General features: G+C 43.0%; 1 protein-coding gene and 1 long non-coding RNA gene across 4 annotated transcripts in view; one reads left to right on the top strand and one right to left on the bottom strand.

The window, feature by feature from the left end:
• SSBP1 (single stranded DNA binding protein 1) overlaps positions 1-2316 on the top strand; it is a 141853-nt gene extending 139537 nt beyond the window's left edge. For all 3 annotated transcript variants that reach the window (XM_085652013.1, XM_085652014.1, XM_085652015.1), the window contains exon 7: positions 2021-2316. In XM_085652013.1, the coding sequence (XP_085508139.1) occupies positions 2021-2061 (41 nt within the window). In that variant the 3' untranslated portion in view covers positions 2062-2316. The remainder of the gene's footprint in view (positions 1-2020) is intronic.
• LOC146854234 (uncharacterized) overlaps positions 1-19678 on the bottom strand; it is a 120985-nt gene that overhangs the window by 598 nt on the left and 100709 nt on the right. The window contains exon 2 of the long non-coding RNA XR_014981175.1: positions 641-870. This is a non-coding gene — a long non-coding RNA (uncharacterized LOC146854234). The remainder of the gene's footprint in view (positions 1-640; positions 871-19678) is intronic.

Genomic DNA, 19678 nt, shown 5'->3' with positions numbered 1-19678 from the left:
CTTCTTAAGTTTCCAAAAATGTCCCAGATCTTGAGTTAGAATTGTTCTATGGTGTGACCCATTAATAAACCTAGTGTGGGTGTTTCATGGGACTATCCCAAAAAAGAGCAACCATTGCCAAAGCCAATCGTTTTCGATTTTGTTTTTTTTTTTATACTTAACGTTCCCTCCTGTTGCTAGTAGCATTCTACGGTTCCTTTCTACGCAGAACAGGTACCGCATGGCAACAGCAGTGCAAGTTTCTCATACAACTCTCACACACCCGGCCTGTTGCAAGCAGTAGAAGTACAGACTTCCCTCACTCAGTTACCATGTGCAGCATGGGCGAGACACTTGTAAGCTTCTTTACAGCAGCAATTGCAGCTGAAACAGCAGAAGTTTGGTCTATCCTCGACCCACAAAACGAGTATAGCAAAAATTGCAGCAGTGCAAGCTTCCCTCATACATGCATAAAAGGTACAGCACAGACATTTGCACAGCAAGCTTCCTTCAAAGGCACATACTCTCGCAAGGGGAACAACACAGGGAACAGTAGTGCAAGTTTTCATTAAACAGCAGCAAGGTAGGCTTCCTTTCACTTGCAGGACAAAGTGTGTGAGTAGTACATGCTTTATGTGCTTTTAACGTATACAATACATACCACAAAAGTAGAAACTTGCTTCATACAGCGAGGAGGTCCAGCACAGCAGCAGCCGAGCAGGCTATCCTCATGCAGAAGCGGCAGTAGCAGTGAGGCGCTCATCCTCCTCATGAGGAAGAATGCAATAGGGTCTCGGACTGCAGGGTCTGTGTGGCGCTAACATTTGGAACCATATATTGATGTTATTGCAGGACTCTGCTGTCTATGTAATCCTATTGCATTTGAACACGCTGTGGATTAAAATGAAAAAAAAAAGTTATAGGAACAAAAGAAAATTATAAATTCCCAACATATAATGCAGAAAGAATCAGAAATCGAAATGTTCTAAATCTTTGCAGTTCTCTGGAATGTGTGTCGTAGGTCACTTGGAAGGAGATAGGGGAAATTGGAAGGGTGTCTAGCCTCATGGAGATAACTCTGAACCCTATTTGTTTGTGTATAGTGCTAGAACACTTTGCAGCCCCTTCAGATTGCTAGCTGGTGTTATCCATGTAGAACAAAGCGCAGTCCAGGAATTTCAGGGAACTGGGAGACGCCTTGTTGGGATCAGTCTCAGATGTCTGAACTTGGAAGGACAATGTTGGCTAGGGATTCCCCTGTCCATGAGATCTGGAGGCTTTCCCGTTCATGCAGGAAAGTTCATAAGGCATTTTTGAAGAGAAAGGAAAAAAATGTCACCTTGCCTGTCTCACTCACTTTCGTTCTAAATCTGACTTGAAGCTGAGAGGGTCTAGCAGTAGAATTATGACCTGAAAGTCATCACATGGTCTGATTTCGACATATCATTCAGCCAGTGTCTAATGGTAGTCATAAGCCATGTCCAGATGAGGGAGGTCTCCATATATAACCATGTGCTTGGAGCCGGGGCTACAAGCGTGTGTTCACCATCAGTTTAAATCTTGAAGCTCAGTTTTATTCTCACCGCTGTGTTTCTCTGATCTCCCATCTGATGATGGTTCTAAAAAAGGAGGAGCTGAATCCTTAATTTGCAATTGTAAAAGATTAGCTAAAGCAATATTCATTTTTTTTTTTTTTTTTTTTTTTTTTTTAAATGAATGGGGGAATCTAATCTGGATGAAGCACCTCAATAAGATTGAAATAATTGATAAATCTTTGAAAGAATGCATGGTACAAACACATGTTCAACTTAAATACTCTTAAAACCCCACACTTATGCCACACAAGCGTGCAATTTCTGAAAATCCAGTTGACTTGTTCCCCAGAGCTCAGCGTCACACATTTTTCTTGACATTGGAAACACACCTTCCAGACCAGAGCAGTTCTAAAAGACCAGATGAATGAGAGGCATCCATTGTACAAATAACAAATGTATAATACTAGAACTTGACAAAAAGTTTAAATATTTTTATTTTGTTGCAGATAACATCATCTTCCTAACTGATGTGCGGGAGAAGGTGTAATCACAGTCTTGTGTTGGGAGATATTGGATGATGAGCCAGACCAGGTGTGATGGCAGTCCGAGCCTGTGGGGGAAAACATTGATCTGTGGCGGAGAAGGCTCCAGGGTAGTCCTGAAGAATGACTTTGGTTCAGTATTTGGCGAGGCTCAGTCTTGGTGGCAAAGGATTTGTTTTCTTTCCAGTTTCCTTGTACAGAGATAGTTCTAAAACCTCTAATTGCTTTGGTCAACAAATTAAAACATAGTTTTATATGAATGCCAAATTGTAAGAATTGAATTTATATTTTGAGTATATCCGTTTAACTATTTTTCCAAATATATGTACCTTGCTTCTCCAACTTTTTTAGCAATGATGAGTGCTCAAGAAGAGACAGAGGAAGACGGTTTGTCTTAGAAGTATGAGTTAACCAGAGACAAACATCCTAATATCAGGAGTTTGAGTAACTCTGATAGTAAATACAGCACTGTGAGAAAACGGTGGAGCTTCCCACAAGTGTCTGCTCTTCCATCAACTTGAGATTGTCTCAAATGGAAAAATATATCCTAGTGCCACGCACTGATGTCAAGGGTCAGATACTTTCTGACAAGAGTAACTTCCAGTCTGAGTCAGCAGTGTGAGGAATGCCGATGCTATGGGTCAGCAGTGTGAGGAATGCAGATGCTATGGGTCAGCAGTGTGGATAAAAGTGACAGTACAAGATGTTGTAATACCAGGTGTTTGAGCTAGAAGGACATAACAGATTGCCCCAGTCTTCAAGAGGGCAAGTGAAGAGACTGATGTAAACGGTCCATTATCTATATTGTGAGTGACGTGGATGGGATAAGTTAACCTAGCTACAGGATGAGTGGGAATTTGCTGGTTGAAAGGGCCCGAAACCCAAACACGAGTGAATAATATAAACATAAAGTTAGAGAGGGGCCCCAGCGCCGAGTGTGTGTATAAGGGGAATAGTAAACCTTTCTAGCCTTTCTCTCTAACGAGCGATACAAAGATTCATCTTCAAAAAGATGGTAAAGATTGCTTAATAAAAGGCTAAAACTGGACCAAATTTAATTTATTTTCAGTCAGTTTAGACATTAGCCAATTCTATCCAAATAGTCACCAATTCAATAAAAAAGAACTAAATAAACCTTTCATAAAACGTTTTCGAAAGGAAAACCAGGGTGATGTTAGTAGATAGGCTGATGCCGACTGAGACTTTCGATGCAAGGGCATTATGCCCGTGATTTCCTGAGAATTATACAACAAGCTGAATCCACATCACCACATCAGTCCTGTTCAGAATATTTCCCCGCCCTGAGGAAGCCCCAGGCTGGATGACCTTGTAAAAGGGCGAAACACATGTTGGCTGTCACTCCTTTCTTACAAACTGACTCGGACTCCTTGAAGGGAGTCATAAACACCAAAGAATAAAAATATTCACTCTGCACACCTTGCATTGGAATTTTCTCTGTGCGAAAAGATAACTTGTTTGGCTTGTCCTCACTCTATCTTGGATGGCTGCCATAGAGCTAGGTTGGCAAAAAACGCACTGTTTCTTGAAGAAATCAATATGATAATTACGTCAGTACACCAGGGGGAAAAAAAGGTGGTTAGGTACTGGGAAAGTCAAGAAAAAAGGGGACTCTTGTAAGGGAATGCCTATTATCTTTGGCAATGGACCACCACACATGTCAAGCATTTATCTTTAAAGGACACTGGGCACTCACCCAACCTGAAGTGAAATGCTCCGCCATATGGTTTGCTCCCCATACATGCCAGTGGGATCTGACATGTGTGGTCTGAACCTCCCCATTAAGGGAGTACTTATGGTGTTGCAGTTTGTGTAAAGACACTGTCTTGGCCCTATAGTACCTGTAGAGTGAGTGAGGGAAGCAAGAGTTAAAATTATCTAAAGGTGTGCCAGTATTTTGTATTAATCCACCCCACGTTAAGACTGAAAACACTGAAGAAGGCGGTGTTGATATATCCTGTAAATCGGTCCAGCATATTTCCTCCCCTAAGAAATAGCCCTATAAAGGTCTTCAATGCTAGTCAGGAACACTGAATAGCAAAGCAAGCCCATCCCACAAAGGGAAAGGAATGGTTGAGAAAGCACCATGTCATCCCCCTAAAAGACTCCTAAAGGATGCCTGACCTACTTGTATATTCACCCTGGAGTTCGGCTCAAGTCACTAGTATCTTATAAATGTACTGACAGACCTCCAAGTGATGGCTTTATATATCTATGCTATAAGAACATTTCTCAAAAGAGACGTTGTAGAAATTTTCACCTCTTAAGGAATGGGCTCTAGGCCTGATAAGCATAGTTTTTTTTGCCAACTTCTTGCATAGTAAAATACAAGAAACTATCAACGTGCAGATGGATTTCTTTCGTAGTGACTAGGCCTGTTTTTATGGGACCATAATTTACAAATGTGCGGATTGCCTAAAATATTTCGTTTTCATCCAATACAATTTTCAATACTCTCTTCTCTTCCAAAGTGTGATGAGCTGTTTCTCTGGAAATTATGGATTTGGAAATAAAATTGGGCAAAGAAATAGTCTGATTGGCTTGGAAATTGGGAACCAAAACTCGGATGAGTTGTTATCGCCACTGTGTTCTTATGGAACACGGTGCATGATACCTGACTGCATAAGGACTGAATCTTGCTAACCCTTAAACCTGATGCTGAAATTATAACTACCCGAAATGGAGACTTTCAAGTAAAATGCTGTGGAGATGCCTTGTGTATAGGCTCAAATTTCAGACCCATGAGTTTAGAAAGGGTGATTATATACTACAAAGATGGAAACTGAGACCTAATGGGGGAATCACCTTTATTTAGTACCCTCTAAGAAATCTTTCATGACTAGTATCTTGAAAGGTTTGAAAAGGAGATTTCCTATTGGTAGTTATTTGCACAATGTATACCTTAATTGAAGAACAGTGCAACCCAGATCCCAAAATGCGGGCAATAAGGAAGTACCACTTATTCTTGACCACTATGAGGGTCAAAGCTATTTTGAATGCACCTAAATGCAAAACCTCTTTCACTTGAAAGTATATGATGTTCTGGTGAAAGAACGCATTCCCTCTTTCAGAAAGGCTGTACAGTCCTGTGGCAAATTCAAATGCCAGAATTGTATGTGTTTAGGAGCCAGGGCGCTTAGTTCAATGATAGAAGTTTGGGATCCAGGGTCTGGCCACTACCCTTCTGCAGCCTCCTGTTTGGTTGCTTTACAGGTTCAGATGGTCTGTCAACTTATTATCCCATCCATCCCAGAGCTAGGAGGATCATTCTGGCTTTGCAGTAGTATTGGGATTAGTGGGATGGAAAGACCTGCTTAAGGAAACATCCCTGACTAGTCTGTTTAAAAACCTGGGAGGTGAATAGCTGTGAACTGTAAGTGCTTGCCAGGAGGCATTTCTAGATAATGGCATGCATCCCTCTTTGCTTATTCAGATATTACATTGGTGTAGTTGCATTGTACTTCTGTACAGGTAGAGACTTCATCTTGAAGGATGAAAGGAAAGACTTTAGAACTAGATAGACTGGGAATCCTCTTTTCTGACCATGTTCCATGAACGTAAATGTGAGCACCCCATCCAAGAAGGAAGGTACAAGTGGCGAATGACTCTGTCAGAATTTCCTGAAGAGAAGGAACGCCTTTCAACATATCACGATACTAGTACCACCAACGGAATGATTGAATCACAGACTGGGATACGGTGAGTCTGTCTTCCCAACTGCCAGTGACTTGGCATCATTTGTCTTTCAGGTATTCTTTTTAGGTCTCGCCTGAGCCAACGCACATGCGCTGCTCTGCGAGACTTTAAATAAGGGCTTTTCAACTCTGCTTTTTTTTTTCACCCGCTATTGGCCTTTGCATGTGTTTTTCTTAGAAAGACATCACGCAATTGGCCCAATGTCCCTCCTTCTGTCTACTGTGGCCTAGGGTCCTCGGGAGCGAGTGGTAGTGCCTTCTGTTTCGTAATTGGAAACAGATGGCGGTCAGCGCTGGTCACGCTGGTTTTCCCTTGTAGCGCTCGCGCTCTCTCCACTCGCGGGTAGTTTTCTAGTGCTCGTTATACATGGGTTTTCTATGAGCACGCCCTATTAGCATTTATTTTTGCAAGCATACACAGACCGATCAAATGTCCCTTTCTATGCCTTACACACACACATCTACTTTGCTTTGCATGCTGTTTCCTTGTACTAAGAGACGTACACACGTGCAGCTCTTTAATCTTACAGCAACAACATATTTAGTACTGGTTTGTGCGCACGCAAACATGCACCCCCTTTCTCTTTGGCACTGTTGGGGTTTATGCACACCCTGCGGCGCATGCACAAGCTTTTATGTGCAGTGTGGACATACCCTCTTGTGCCTCCGTTGTGCAAACACACACAAGTGGGGTTCGTTTGTGTGCACGCACGCATATTTGGTACTCCTGTTGGCCCATGGCCCTGCTCCTGTGTACGCACACTCACGCTGTTGGTCCGCCAGCCTCTCTCCACGCATCTCCCAGCCACTGCAAGCCTCACGCATCAATATTCCGCCCGGGGTTGGCCGCTCCGCCCGACGACCCCAGATAAGCGCCTTGTAAACAGAGCTGTCATATTGCTATTCAAATAACCTCGCCCCCTGTCCCGGCCAGAAGCAGCATTTTAACTCTTCCCAGACAGGGAAAGCAAACACACGCGGGCCTGCTTTGGATACGCCTCTTGCGACCAACCCGAGCCCGGCTGAGCACCTGCTTTACACCTTACAGCTGGTGCACAAGCCCGGGACGGGGGAAGAGGGGACTGCCACCCCTTTCCTTGTGTCCCAACCGACTCTAAATCTACCTCATCCAGTTGGCAGTTACCAAATAACTTCAGCTCACTTTCCAGGTTAATGTTTTCATCTAATAAACAGCTGCATTCTGGGACTTGTGGCCATGGTTAATTTGAACTGAAGTAATACACCTGAAGACAATGATTTGTAGAAAAAAAGAGGAATAGGGCTAGAAAATTTGTGTCCTGGTGGTATGCTGATCATCTGGCAGCACTTGCCACTGGGCACTAGTCAAATCCTTGAATATAGGGTAACCGCATGGCTCCATGTCGCTGGGACACCAATTGTTCATTCCTGGACTTTGCTTTTACCTACCAATGCTATCTGGGGTGTTGGTCCAATCAGCTCACAATGAGCCACAACTACAACTCCCAGAATGCTCTGTTTATGTAAAAGCGAAATCCAGGACAGGAAAAGCGGTGTCCCCGTGACATGGAGTCACCAGATCACGCTTCCGAAATACTTTGCAAAATTACGGGTTTGGGAAAGTGGTAACTGAGGGTCATTTAGTAAATGTAAATTCACATATCTACATATATATTAACAGATAACTACATGTCACTAGCCGCAGTATTGTCCAACTTAGGCTTTCCTATTTACAAGCCGCTTTGATATTTTTCAGGACTGTTCTATAAACGTCTGCAAGGCCTGATCCACGCAATATTTTCAATATATATCATCAGGTGTGTAGATGACTCATTTGAATGCATTGTATGTACATTTTTCCCATGTGGATATCCGCAAAAGCCAGTCAGACCATCTCTCACCACTGCTTCACCCCAGTTGGTGAAGCAACTCAAAAGTATAGTTTTTGTGCTGTTAAATGAAGATGTTGTCAGAAGTAACATTTCATATGGTAAACGCAAATGCCAGAAACCGGTCCTAGGAAGCTTGTTTCCGGTCCAGGGAAGACATGGCTTGGCAGTTCGGGCTGGACTGTTGCCATGAGGCACAGGGTCAGACTAATTTGCATATGGCCATGTCTGAACTGGGGTGGCAGAGTGGGCTAAAGAACGGTGGTGGATTAAACCCAGATCAGTTGACTGGGGGTGAGTGCTTGCAATGTTCAACACTCCGTCCATCATTTCCTTTGGTTTTGCTGTATATGGTAAACCCACACACCCAGTTGCACAAGTGAAAACCACCACACCTACCAGTCAAACCCCACCAGAATGACCCTCTTATGACAGCACATTGATTTTGCTACTACCTTCCCCTTATACACACTCACTTCCTAGGGGGAAGGCTCTGTGCATTGGGGGATGGGCAGGTCTCAAGAGCTACCCTTCTCGCAGGATCAGTTACTGAGGAGCAGAAATCGAACATATTAACATTCATGATACTGCTTCCAACTCACCACTTTACCCAGGCATTCCATGGTCCTAGCAAAGGGACAACAGCTATTCCATCTAGATGCCCAGCAGTTTTAGCAGCCCATTAAAAAAAAATATTTGGATGTTTTGAGTTTAACACAAGAATGCATAAGGGATCCCAGTGATGGGCAATCTACTCACATATGACACGGGACAGACACCCTTACGGTCATCAGTGTCACTAAGGACGCAATGGTCCACTCATTTGTTTTTCTATAACATATCATTGCTTTCAGGCCTTTTAGGTCAATTTCCTCCACTAACATGCAACAGAACTACAAGTTCCAACAAGCACTAGAAGAGGCTCACTGCATCCTTACAGACAAGGAGTAACTTGGTTGTCTTCAGCGCCCAGTTCATTATGGATGCCAGCAGAGCACAAGTCCTAAAAAAAGGAAGTGGGGAGACTAACCTAATTAATCAGTATGCAAGTGGCATCACGGCGCATGACAACATCATGCACAGCAGCCACAATGCTCTACAACATAGCCAAAAGTTCTGGCTAAACACATAAGGTCCCAAAGGCGAGACCTATTGGCTATGCCAATGCTTGTTTTGTTATAGAGTTTTATATAACCTATATATTTCTTATGATTTCCACCCGCAACAACTCTGCACATACCCTGGACTGGGTTAAACAACTCACTGCTCTTAACTGCACCCCCTCATGTGGTTGACTCCGCTAAATCGTTAGGCATTACCTTGGACAAATACCTAAATATGCAAGCTCACATCAGTGCAAATATTAGCGGAGCCAATTTTCAACTCAGCACCCTTAAGAAAATCAAGCCTTTCCTTCCGCCTGAGGACATCCGGCATGCAGTACAATCCCTGGTTATCTCTCGACTGGAATATGGTTTGGTGACCTTTGCTGGGCTTCCTAAAGCTAGTTTAGCCCCGCTCAGAGCCACTCTAAATGCATTTGCCAGGCTCATCACAGGCTCCAGAAAGCATGACCACATCACCCATGACCTTTTGCAACTAAATTAGTTGTCTATCGAAGCTAGGATACGTCTCAAAATAGCTTGCTTGACGCATAAAGCCATACACTACAACATCCTGGTTTACCCAGCAAAAAAGATTGAACTATCTGGCTCATGTTGGAACTTAAGAAATACGTCTACCCTACTTTTGAAACCTCCCAAATTCAAAAAGGAAAGAACTTATAATTGTGCCTTCACCGGTCTCGCTCCAAAAATTTGGAACGTTCTTCCTACTGAGATCAGATCCAATCCTTCCACTGCATTTTTTAAGAAACATGTCAAATGGCTGTTCTTGAGTGAACATTAACAGCATCAACCTGTACTCCTTCTCAAGCCCCCCCATCTACAGATTCAATACTTATTTTACTCCGTTGTTTCAAATTATTTTATGATTGTTCAATTGTTATGTCGTTCTTTGGCCCTTCTGAAACTACTGGTCCCTCTTGTCGGGCCGACTCCCCTGCCCCTAACCTTAATTGTTTCTCCCCTTTGTTTGACAGTGTGTTGCCTTAACTACATCATTTGTGCCATTGTGTTGGTTCTATTCGTGCTTTCACCACTTTGTACAGCGCTCTGATACCAGTAAGGGTCATGTTTGCACGTTCTAAAACCTTTCAAATAAATAAAAAATATAACGCAAACTAAACCCGTAGGTATCGGAGCGCTTTACATGAGCACCAGTTATGTTACAGACAGACACATTAATTTTTAGTAAGCGTGGGGAGATTAAATGGTTTGCCCCAAGTCCCGGGACGTTTAGCTTCCCTACCGAGACTCGGACATGGTTCCCCAGCTTTGAGGTTGATCGCTTTAGCCATTAGGCCACATCCTCTCCCATTGCTGAAGAGGCCTGATGTGGACCTTTGTATGGGAAACTAGAAAAATACAAGAGGCCGTCGATCCTAGAAGAGATACCTGGTGTGCCATTGGATGAGGAGTTTGTAGCAGATTGTAATACTTCAATCCGATAGATGAGTTTTACCCCCAAAAGATAGACACTCGAGTGTACAGAATTGCGCTCAAGTTGTGGATTCATTGAACTGTAACAGCAGTTGACTTCTTATGGTTGACATTCAGTTGGCACAAAATCTCTGAAACTATTTGGAAATGATTATGGGCTTCTTCCGACGTTGCAGATTTGATTAACCAATCATCTACATAGGAATAGACTAAGATCTTTCATTTTCTGAGATATGTCAGCAACTTCTTTTCATTTGGCACTAGAAATAATCACTCCCCACTAGAAACCTTAGCAACTTCTGATGTTTCTGTACAATTGGCAGGTGGAGATCTACAGCACTCATGTAATCCCCTTGATATAACTATGGCCAAGATCCAGATTTTTTTCTTTCCTTGTCCATATGTTGATACTTCTGAGATCAAGAATGGGTCTGAACTCCTGTTTAGCTGCTTTTTTTTAAAACCAGAAAGTAACAGGAATAAATCCCCAATCCTTGTTGATGAGATACCTCTTCCGCCACTTCTTTCTGCAGCACTGTGTGGACTTCCTTTCAGAGTTGCAATCAGTGGATCTTCTTGGTGAAACACATGGAGGGGAAAACTTGATTCAAAGGGCATATCGGTTTTGAATATTGTGGTAAATATTTCTCCTTTACCGGGACTGAATTTGATACAGGAACATTATAAAGTAGCTCAGTAAAATGAGAGGCAGAATCCGTGATATTAGAGTTTCAGAATGGGCTTTATTCCAATAAGCGATTATAATCGGATGCTTCAAGTTCCATCACCACGGGAGTTCAGGAAGTGAAGTACATACTTTATTGACAAGCAGTAACTTTTATAATACATACATCATAATGAAGTGAATACAGTAGGCGTAACAATTGATAAGGACATTGACGTTTGGTTTTACGTAACCGAAAATGGGTGTAATAATGAGAAAAAGGAACATGATTGGCTATGATGTAATACATAGGTGGATCTATAAGATAATACTTGGCATTGATGCGCGCGCAGCAGTCTGACGTGTAATTGACGTGTAACTAGGGGGTGACGGGGACTTGACATTTAGCTCTACGTGTGGAGACAAGAAGTCTGGGGGGTCAAGTCAACCTAATCCCAAATCATATCTAACATCCTATGTTTAAAGAACTATGTTATCCACAAAAGAAGGACTCTCGGACAGAATCTATTCTATACTGACTGTGCGTGCGTGTACAAGCGTCTAGGTGTCTACACTGAATGCGAGGGGGTAGGAATATTCCATGGTAACAGGGCTATGAATTATTTGCATGAGGACAGAGAAGATGGGCCTTTTTGCTTGGTAACTGGAAGAATGTTTACTTAAGCTACTAGGCAGGAATGCATCGGCTGAGGGGGAAGCAGATAATTCGAAGGTGAAATACAGTTCTTGGCAGAGAATAGGCTGATGTCAGGCTTCGTGAGCCGCGCAGAGAATGAGACAAAGTTCATGGTCACGGATGCAGGCTTGAACTGGAGCTTTCAGAGGCAGAAGGCAAGAGGAGTTCGATGACAGAATCAGGGCCTACTTGCCTGGACTGTAAAATGGCATAAGTGAACCATATAAAGCCGGTGGCCTTTCATATTTAGGAATGGAATATCCAGCCCATTTATGGCGGATCTGACAGAGGACATGTTGACGGTGGACGCACATGTGTTTGCGTCATCATTACTGGAACTGGAGGGAGCATACATGTACTTGTGACATGCACATAGAACCGTTGGGGTCCAAGATAGGGGACATAACTGACCAGAAAAATCCATATTTCCACATTCCCTCCTTGTCCCCTTCTTGCCCTTCAAGAGATATCCATATACTTCATTTTCTAGATCAGTCCTGTTCTTTTGGGGCGACCCTCCTTGTCAGGGTGGCAGATTTTGAGTAAAACTAGGTTCAGGTTTCCCCATACCCAATGATCTTGGTAAACTGCTGTGTTTGAGTCTATGGAATTAATTAAACTAAACCATGCTCCACAGGAGCCATTATGTGTAAATGGATGCGGAAAGAAAGGCAGGACTCCTTCATAATTCTGATAGGGAGGGAGTCGGCCACACACCCAACAATTGGTGGCGTTACTAGTCTGATGGGAATGATGTAACATACTAATGAAAGTGTTATTGCGCAGCGCAAGTCTGTAGGACAATTCATGCGGAGGTAAGTCACTAAAAGAATGTTCAGCAGCAACATTATAAACATGTCTAGAAATAGGGTAATATATGTGCAACAACATACTTGTAATAATTATTAAAAGACTCAATAAAAACAAAATTAATAATGTCACTATGCAGTGGCTACGCAGTGATTTACAATACGCCTGTCGTTTCAACATTTTTCCGGTATTTCCTCTACTTAGGTCCAGGGGATACATGTCAGAGACAATTCAACCGCTTCACCTTGGAGAGGACTTAAACAATCAAATTGCTCGACTTGGTGGGCCTAAGCTTTAGTTTGTAATTTTCAGATTTGTTAGGTTCAACAAAAGGGAGTTTTGTATCAGTCCGGGAGGGAGTGCAGGGCACAGTGTCTATATCCGAAGGTAGTCCATGAAATTTTTTTATGTGACTTGAATGAATCCAGCCCTTGCGGCCCTCGATCTTCACGGCTGTTCTTGTGGTCAACAGGACCAACTTTGGTGCTTTCCACCTGGGCTCCAGTTGAGTTTTCCTGTCGAAATTTCTCACAAAGACAAGATTACCCGGAACAACGTCATGGGGTTTCACCTCAGTGTTGTCGGGAAAGGCTGCAGCTACCTGTGAACGAGAAGATTGTAGTGCAGACATCAAGGAAGCCAAGTAATCTGTCAGCATATTACAGTCAATATCAGTTATTTTGCGTGGTATGGGCGTCCCCCACATATTCGGTGGTCTACCGAAGATCACCTCATACGGGGATAGCCCTGTTCTAGAGTGTGCTACCATTCTCATGTAAAAGAGTGCAACTGGTAATGCTACTATCCAGTCGACCCCTTTCTCTCTGCATATTTTGGACAGTCTGATTTTCAGTATCTGGTTATGTCTTTCTACGAGACCTGCTGCCTCGGGATGTCGGACACAGTGGAATTTCCACTGATAACCTAACAGAAGTGAAACGTGTTTCATTAATTCGGATGAGAACGGTTGGCCGTTATCTGAGTAGACAACACGTGGTAAACCGTATCGTGGGAAGAATTCTCGAACCAACTGTTTGGCAGTAGTCGGGGCAGTGTAATCTGAAACCGGGTACGCCTCTGTCCAACGGGACAGAGCGCAGACAACTACGAGAACATATTTGAATCCTCGACATCGTTCCATCTGGATATAATCCATCTGTAGGACTTCAAAAGGGTGATCAGGAGGCTGAAATCCACCCTGTTCTACGGGAACACTTTTTCCTGGGTTGAACTGGCAACAGATCATACAGGTACGGACCTTTTGTTTGGCTGCTGCTCGTAAATGTTTATTGAACCAAATGTGTTGAATGCTGTCTAGCATAGCTTTCTCTCCTAGATGTGCTGGACTATGTATAGTGTTAATTATGACTTGGACCATTGAATCAGGAAGGAACCATACAGACCTTTCCTTCATCATCCATCCTTGGTCCGTTTGGATCCCTCCTAATTCAGTCCATTTCTTTATTTCGTCCGGTGTAGCATGTGTCTGTATGTCAATTATGTCAAGAGTAGGATCTTTAACTGTCATACAATGTGTCGGTGTCGGGACTATTGTCTTTGTCATATCGGGGGTTTGAGTTTGAGCAGTCAGTTTAGCTGTTCTGTCGGCTAGATCATTGCCTTGGGAAATGGTATCAGTAACCTTTGTATGGGCTTTACATTTCATAATTGATATTGCAGTGGGTAGATGTATTGCATCTAATAATGCATGAATGAGGGGTCCGTGCTGAATGTGGGCACCGTGAGAAGTTAAATAGCCTCTCTCTCGCCACAGCACGCCGAAGTCATGTACAACTCCGAATGCATAACGTGAATCAGTGTATATGTTGACTTTTTTATTCGTGGCTTGAATACAGGCTTGTGTCAGAGCGATGAGCTCTGCGGCTTGAGCTGACAAAGTATTTATACGATTAGTTTCAATGACTTCAGTATCTGTTGTGACTGCATAAGCGGCTACTAACTCTCCTGTACTTGTTCTCATGCATGAACCATCGACATAAAATGTCAGGTCTGGATCTGACAATGGAACATCGGTCAAGTCTTGTCTGGGTTTTGTCGTTACAGTAATAACTTCAATACAGTCATGGGCTAGTGGGTCTGTTCCGATTACTGGTAAAAGTGTGGCAGGATTCAATGTGTTACAACGTCTTATTTCTATATGTGGCTGAAACAATGTAAGTTCATACCCTGTAAGTCGTGCTACGGTCAAGTGTTGTGTTTGTGTTCTATTTACAAGAACCTCTACTGCGTGAGGTACTTGAACTGTTAATGGATGTCCTAACACTATGGCATCGCTTTGTCTGATTGCTAAGGCTGTTGCTGCCACTGATTTCAGACATGCAGGCAAAGCCTGAGCTACGGGATCTAATGTACTAGAAAAATAAGCACATGGTTTGTGTGCTCCTGCTTGTTCCTGTGTGAGTACTGACAAAGCAGTACCTTCGCGTTCTGTAACAAAGAGTGTAAACTGTTTTCTGTAACATGGTGTTGCTAAAACTGGTGCTTGACATAAAGCTTTCTTTAGTTTTTCAAAAGCTTGTGTGTGTTCCTGAGTCCAAGGGAGAACAGTCGATGTGGCTGCCTCCTGGGTTGTCAACTGAATGAGTGGTTTTGCTAGGAATGCATATTGCGGGATCCACTGTCTACAATATGAAGTGAGGCCTATGAAAGCCCGCACCTCCTTTTGTGTCTTGGGTATTGGCATGTTAGCTATCAACTGAATGCGGTCGGGTGTAAGCTGCCTTCCCTCCTTGTCCAGCGAGTGTCCAAGATAAACAACTCGCTGGACACAGAATTGCAGCTTAGAAGGGGACACCTTGTGCCCTTTTTCGGCTAGAAATTGTAAAACTGTCAGTGATGCTTTCTCACATTCCGGTTCGCTTCTCGCGGTGATCAGTAGATCATCGACGTATTGAAACAGAGCCGTGTTAACTGGCATGTGGATACTGTCAAGTTCTCGTTTCAATGCTTGGCTATAGATGCTGGGGCTTTCTGTAAATCCTTGAGGTGCGCGTGAGAATTTAAAGCTACGTCCATTTAAACTAAATCCGAACAAATATTGGCTTTCCGGATCTATTGGGACACTGAAGAAGGCATTCTTGAGATCGATTACAGTGAAGAATGTCGCTTCGGAATCAATAGCTGTCAGTAATGACGAGATATCTGGGACCACAGGGAATTGTGGCACAATGCATTTGTTTAACTCGCGCAGATCAATAACCAATCGATATACTGGCGGGGCCTTCGGATCTGTTCGTTTAAGAATCGGTATTATCGGTGAATTACATATATTGGAGTCTGTTTCCACAACTACTCCTTGGGCAATGAGCTCGTCAATGATTTGTAGTAAAGCCACTACAGCATCTGGTGGTAACTTGTATTGTCGCATTCGTGGTAGCACCACTCCTGCCTTTAGCGTGACTCGATATGGTGTAATATTCATGCAACCAACATCAGTAGGGCCTTGTGCCCATAGATGTGTAGGTAAAGTCTGCAGTCGGGGATCCATGTCTCTAGATACATAGTGACCTTTAAAATCACGTAAAAACAATCTTACTCCTTCCGGAGAACAACATATTATGGCTCCTAGAGCTTTTAACGTTTTTATTCCTAATAAATTTTCTGGACATGATTTAGTAAGCAGTAAATCTGTAGTTCGGGTCAGAGGTCCTATCGTGAGTGGAAGGGGCTGTGACACTTCATTAACAATAGGTTTGCCTGAAAAACCAAGGGAAATATTCTGTGAGCCTGAGAGGGGTGCCCCTGGAACTTCACTACGTTTTATTGTTGTTCGACTTGCCCCTGTATCGAGTAAAAATTTTCTATCTTGACCTAATAATTTACTATGTACATAAGGTCCTTCTTGATCTACAGGAATCTCGATAAGGGGTAAGTCAACTTCCCTCTCTAGGCTAGTTCATGCGTAACGCTGATACTCGGGATATTCATACTGTGCGGTCTGATACATTTGTCGTGTTGTTGTCTGTGTGGCAGCCACAGGCAATGGGGGTGCAGCTGGCACAAACTGTATTGGCTGTTGTGCGGCTGGCATTGCCTGGGCATTCGGTATAGCTCCTTGTTCACTCTGGTCTTGTCTGAGTGGCCGTGATCTTTCTTGTGTTTTACCTATGGCGATATTATGTTTTAAAACTGAACAATCGTGTACGTAATGGCCTGGCTTTTTACAATAATTGCATGTCCCTTTTACAGGTCCTGCTGAATCGGAATGTGTCATACCCTTTTTATGTCCTTCAGCTGGAACTGTCTGGGAAACTAGCATTTTCATTTTTGTGTCTTTCATGCGTCTGTGTTCATGTTCTTGTTCCTCTTTAATTCTATTGTGGTGGTACTGTAACATTTGTAACATTTGTGTTGGAGTGTTACCTTGCCAGGTACTTTCGAATTTTAATACTCTATTCTTTACTGGAGGCAGAGCATTTTCTACTAATTTTGTTACAAACAGATGTGGATAGGATTCGCTACTTGCTTTTATGCCACTATTTATACCAAAACATTTTTCAAAACGGGCATAGTAATCACTAGTGTCTTCATCTTGCTTCTGTTTACAGGCTGAAATTGTACCCCAATCTTCCTTTTTCGTGGTTAATAAACGTGGCAGTACCTGTACTAGCAGTCCTGGTAATGCCTTAGTTTTGTCCCCAAGCCCCGAACCTGGACCTCGGGCTCTTTCTTCTGCTTCTAATGCTGACCATTCTATCTTTTGATCACCTACCTCCCACTCTTTTTCTTTGAGTTTCTCATAAATGCCAGCAGGCATCAACACCTTTAATATTGTCATAATGTCGGGGTAGGTATACTCTCCCATGAGTAACATGTCTTTAATTTCTCGGTGGAACCCCGCTGGGTCCTTGTCATGACTGGGTACTACTTTCTTCATTTCTAATAATTCTATTTTCGATATAGGCGTATATACAAATACGCGTTTAAACTCATTGTCCTCACCCTTTATTGGGTGCACTTCTCGTAAGGGATTCTGTCTATCTATGTGATACGTAGTTCTTTCCTTGACGGGCAATGGAACATGTTCTGAACATACGAAAAGAATATACTGCTTTCTTGATTCTAGAATTTCTTTAATTAATTCAGTACCTGGACCTCTCCATTTATTCATAAGTAATTCAGTCAGTATGTCAGGCAAGGGACCAGGGTCCGAATGCTGACTCCGATATAGTATAATGAGTTGATGGATCATATAAATCCCAGCTAACCTTTGTTCATCTGGGGTAAGATTCAAAAATGTGCGTACTACTGTATCATCACTATATTTTCCGGGACTGTCCACCCAATGGACAGCTGCCCTGGCTAAATCTTGTTCATCCATAGAATCGAGGAAATGATAACCCCTTCGTTCTCGGAGTAGTTTGTCGGCGGTTTGGAACGAATGCTCGTTAGACCTTATATTAATTATAGGTATTTGAAAATTCCTGTTATTATCTGGACATGTCGGATGTATTGAGTCAGTATGATATCTAGTCTGATTCCTATTACAAGATCTTCCTCTACCTACATAGGCTATGGTGTCTGACTGTCCTGTGGGCAGTCCTGGCCCTTCTTCCTCGTTTTGTTCGAACTCGTCTGTCTCTAATCTCTCTTCGTGTAGGCGTTCTATTTCTTTACGGATCTTTCGGCACATGGCTATTATACAATTTTGTTTATCATGTCTCCCTTCTGATATATTCTGGCTCCATCTTGTAAGAATTCTCATGGCTTCCGGGTCTACCCCCGGTCGGTCTTGATTTCTGATCACACAGTTTATGAGGAAACGTAACAGTTCCCCCTGTATCTCTACTTTCTGGTATTCCATAGCTCTGTAAATACATTCTGGATCTCGCCCTGTTTGGACAAAATGATATATATTATCTAGATGCGCAGTCATTCCTGGTAACTTCGCTAAATACACTGCGGCTCGTCTGATACGTAATGATGCTAGGGTCATTTCGTCCTCTTTTCCAGGCACCGGGTCATATCTACAATCTATAAGAAGTTCCTTAAGCGTACGGGTACTAAGGAGTTTGGGTGTACGTGAATGCGCTGACTCTTGAAAAGTAAGCTTATTTATTCTGGGTGGCGTAGAAAAGACATTGGTAGCTCCTCCCGCGGCCCCATCTGTGGCGTCGGGTGTAAAAGGATTCGTTGAACGTGACACAGCAACTACAGGTGTGGACACAGCCATAGAAGTAGCTGTAGGAGCGGATACAGAAACCGATGTGCTTGCCGGAACTTGTGACTCGATTTGTTGCTGTAGGGATACGGGTACTGGATCTTGGCGTTGAACCTCCCTGGTATGCGGTCTATGTGGGGCGGAATTGGCATACTCGGGAGCTGCGTCATCTAAATATGAGGAAAGAAAAACATCTTCTGCCGTTCTAGGATGCCCCTTAGGATGTACCTTTATGGGGAACAATGGGGTTGGCAAGTCTTTTGGCGTTTCCGGAGTAGCCTTAGGTAATCCTTCGGCCAGAAGGGGATACATACCATTCATAAGGGCATTTCTTTGTCTGTCTATTTGTTCTGATTTCACTCGGATACCTTCCTCAATTAATAGATTCTCTCGAACTTTATTGGAACTCTCTTTACTCTTCTCCCCCTGTCTACGTGCTTTTTCTGTTCGTCTATGTGATTCTTTACGCCATAATTCAACGGCGTCTTTCTGTGACTGTCTGACTTTCCTTTTCCATAACTCTTCCTCGACTTTCATGATGCACTCTGCATCCCAGGTCCCCGCTGTGGGCCACCTCTGACTTTCTGGTAATCCCTTGGTATAGTCTACCCATAGATCAAGAAATAATATGGCGTCTAATCCATGTTTATGATACATAAAATGCCCTGGAGTGTCCCTAGGAGGAATAGGGACGGCTTCTTCGAGAACCCCTTTTCTGGTAGTGATCTGTCTTAATTTCGAAAAGAGCGGCATATTGAGAACTGACCTTATACTTGATTTTGACCTGATACTTGAATTTGAACAGACTTAATACAATAAACACGATAATGAACAGTCATTCATACCACGATATACTTAAACACTTCAAACATTAAACATTAACCCTTTAACTGAAACAACAATGATGATCGTCTGCATAACTAATCACCAGGCTTAATTCTCGACAATAACTAGATAAATAACTAGACACTTCGGAATACTTCGGAATACTTGATATACTGCTAAACAGTACAGATACACTGCTAAAACAGTGCAGACCGGATTTGTGTACCCAAACCCGTCTTGACCGGCACAACCTATGTGCACGTCAGAAATGCCTCCCCAGTAATGGTACTCACCGGGTAGCTT

Source organism: Triturus cristatus, chromosome 4_1, assembly GCF_964204655.1.
Source record: "Triturus cristatus chromosome 4_1, aTriCri1.1, whole genome shotgun sequence".
Classification (NCBI taxonomy): domain Eukaryota; kingdom Metazoa; phylum Chordata; class Amphibia; order Caudata; family Salamandridae; genus Triturus; species Triturus cristatus.
This window is presented reverse-complemented; position numbering and strand designations above follow the sequence as displayed.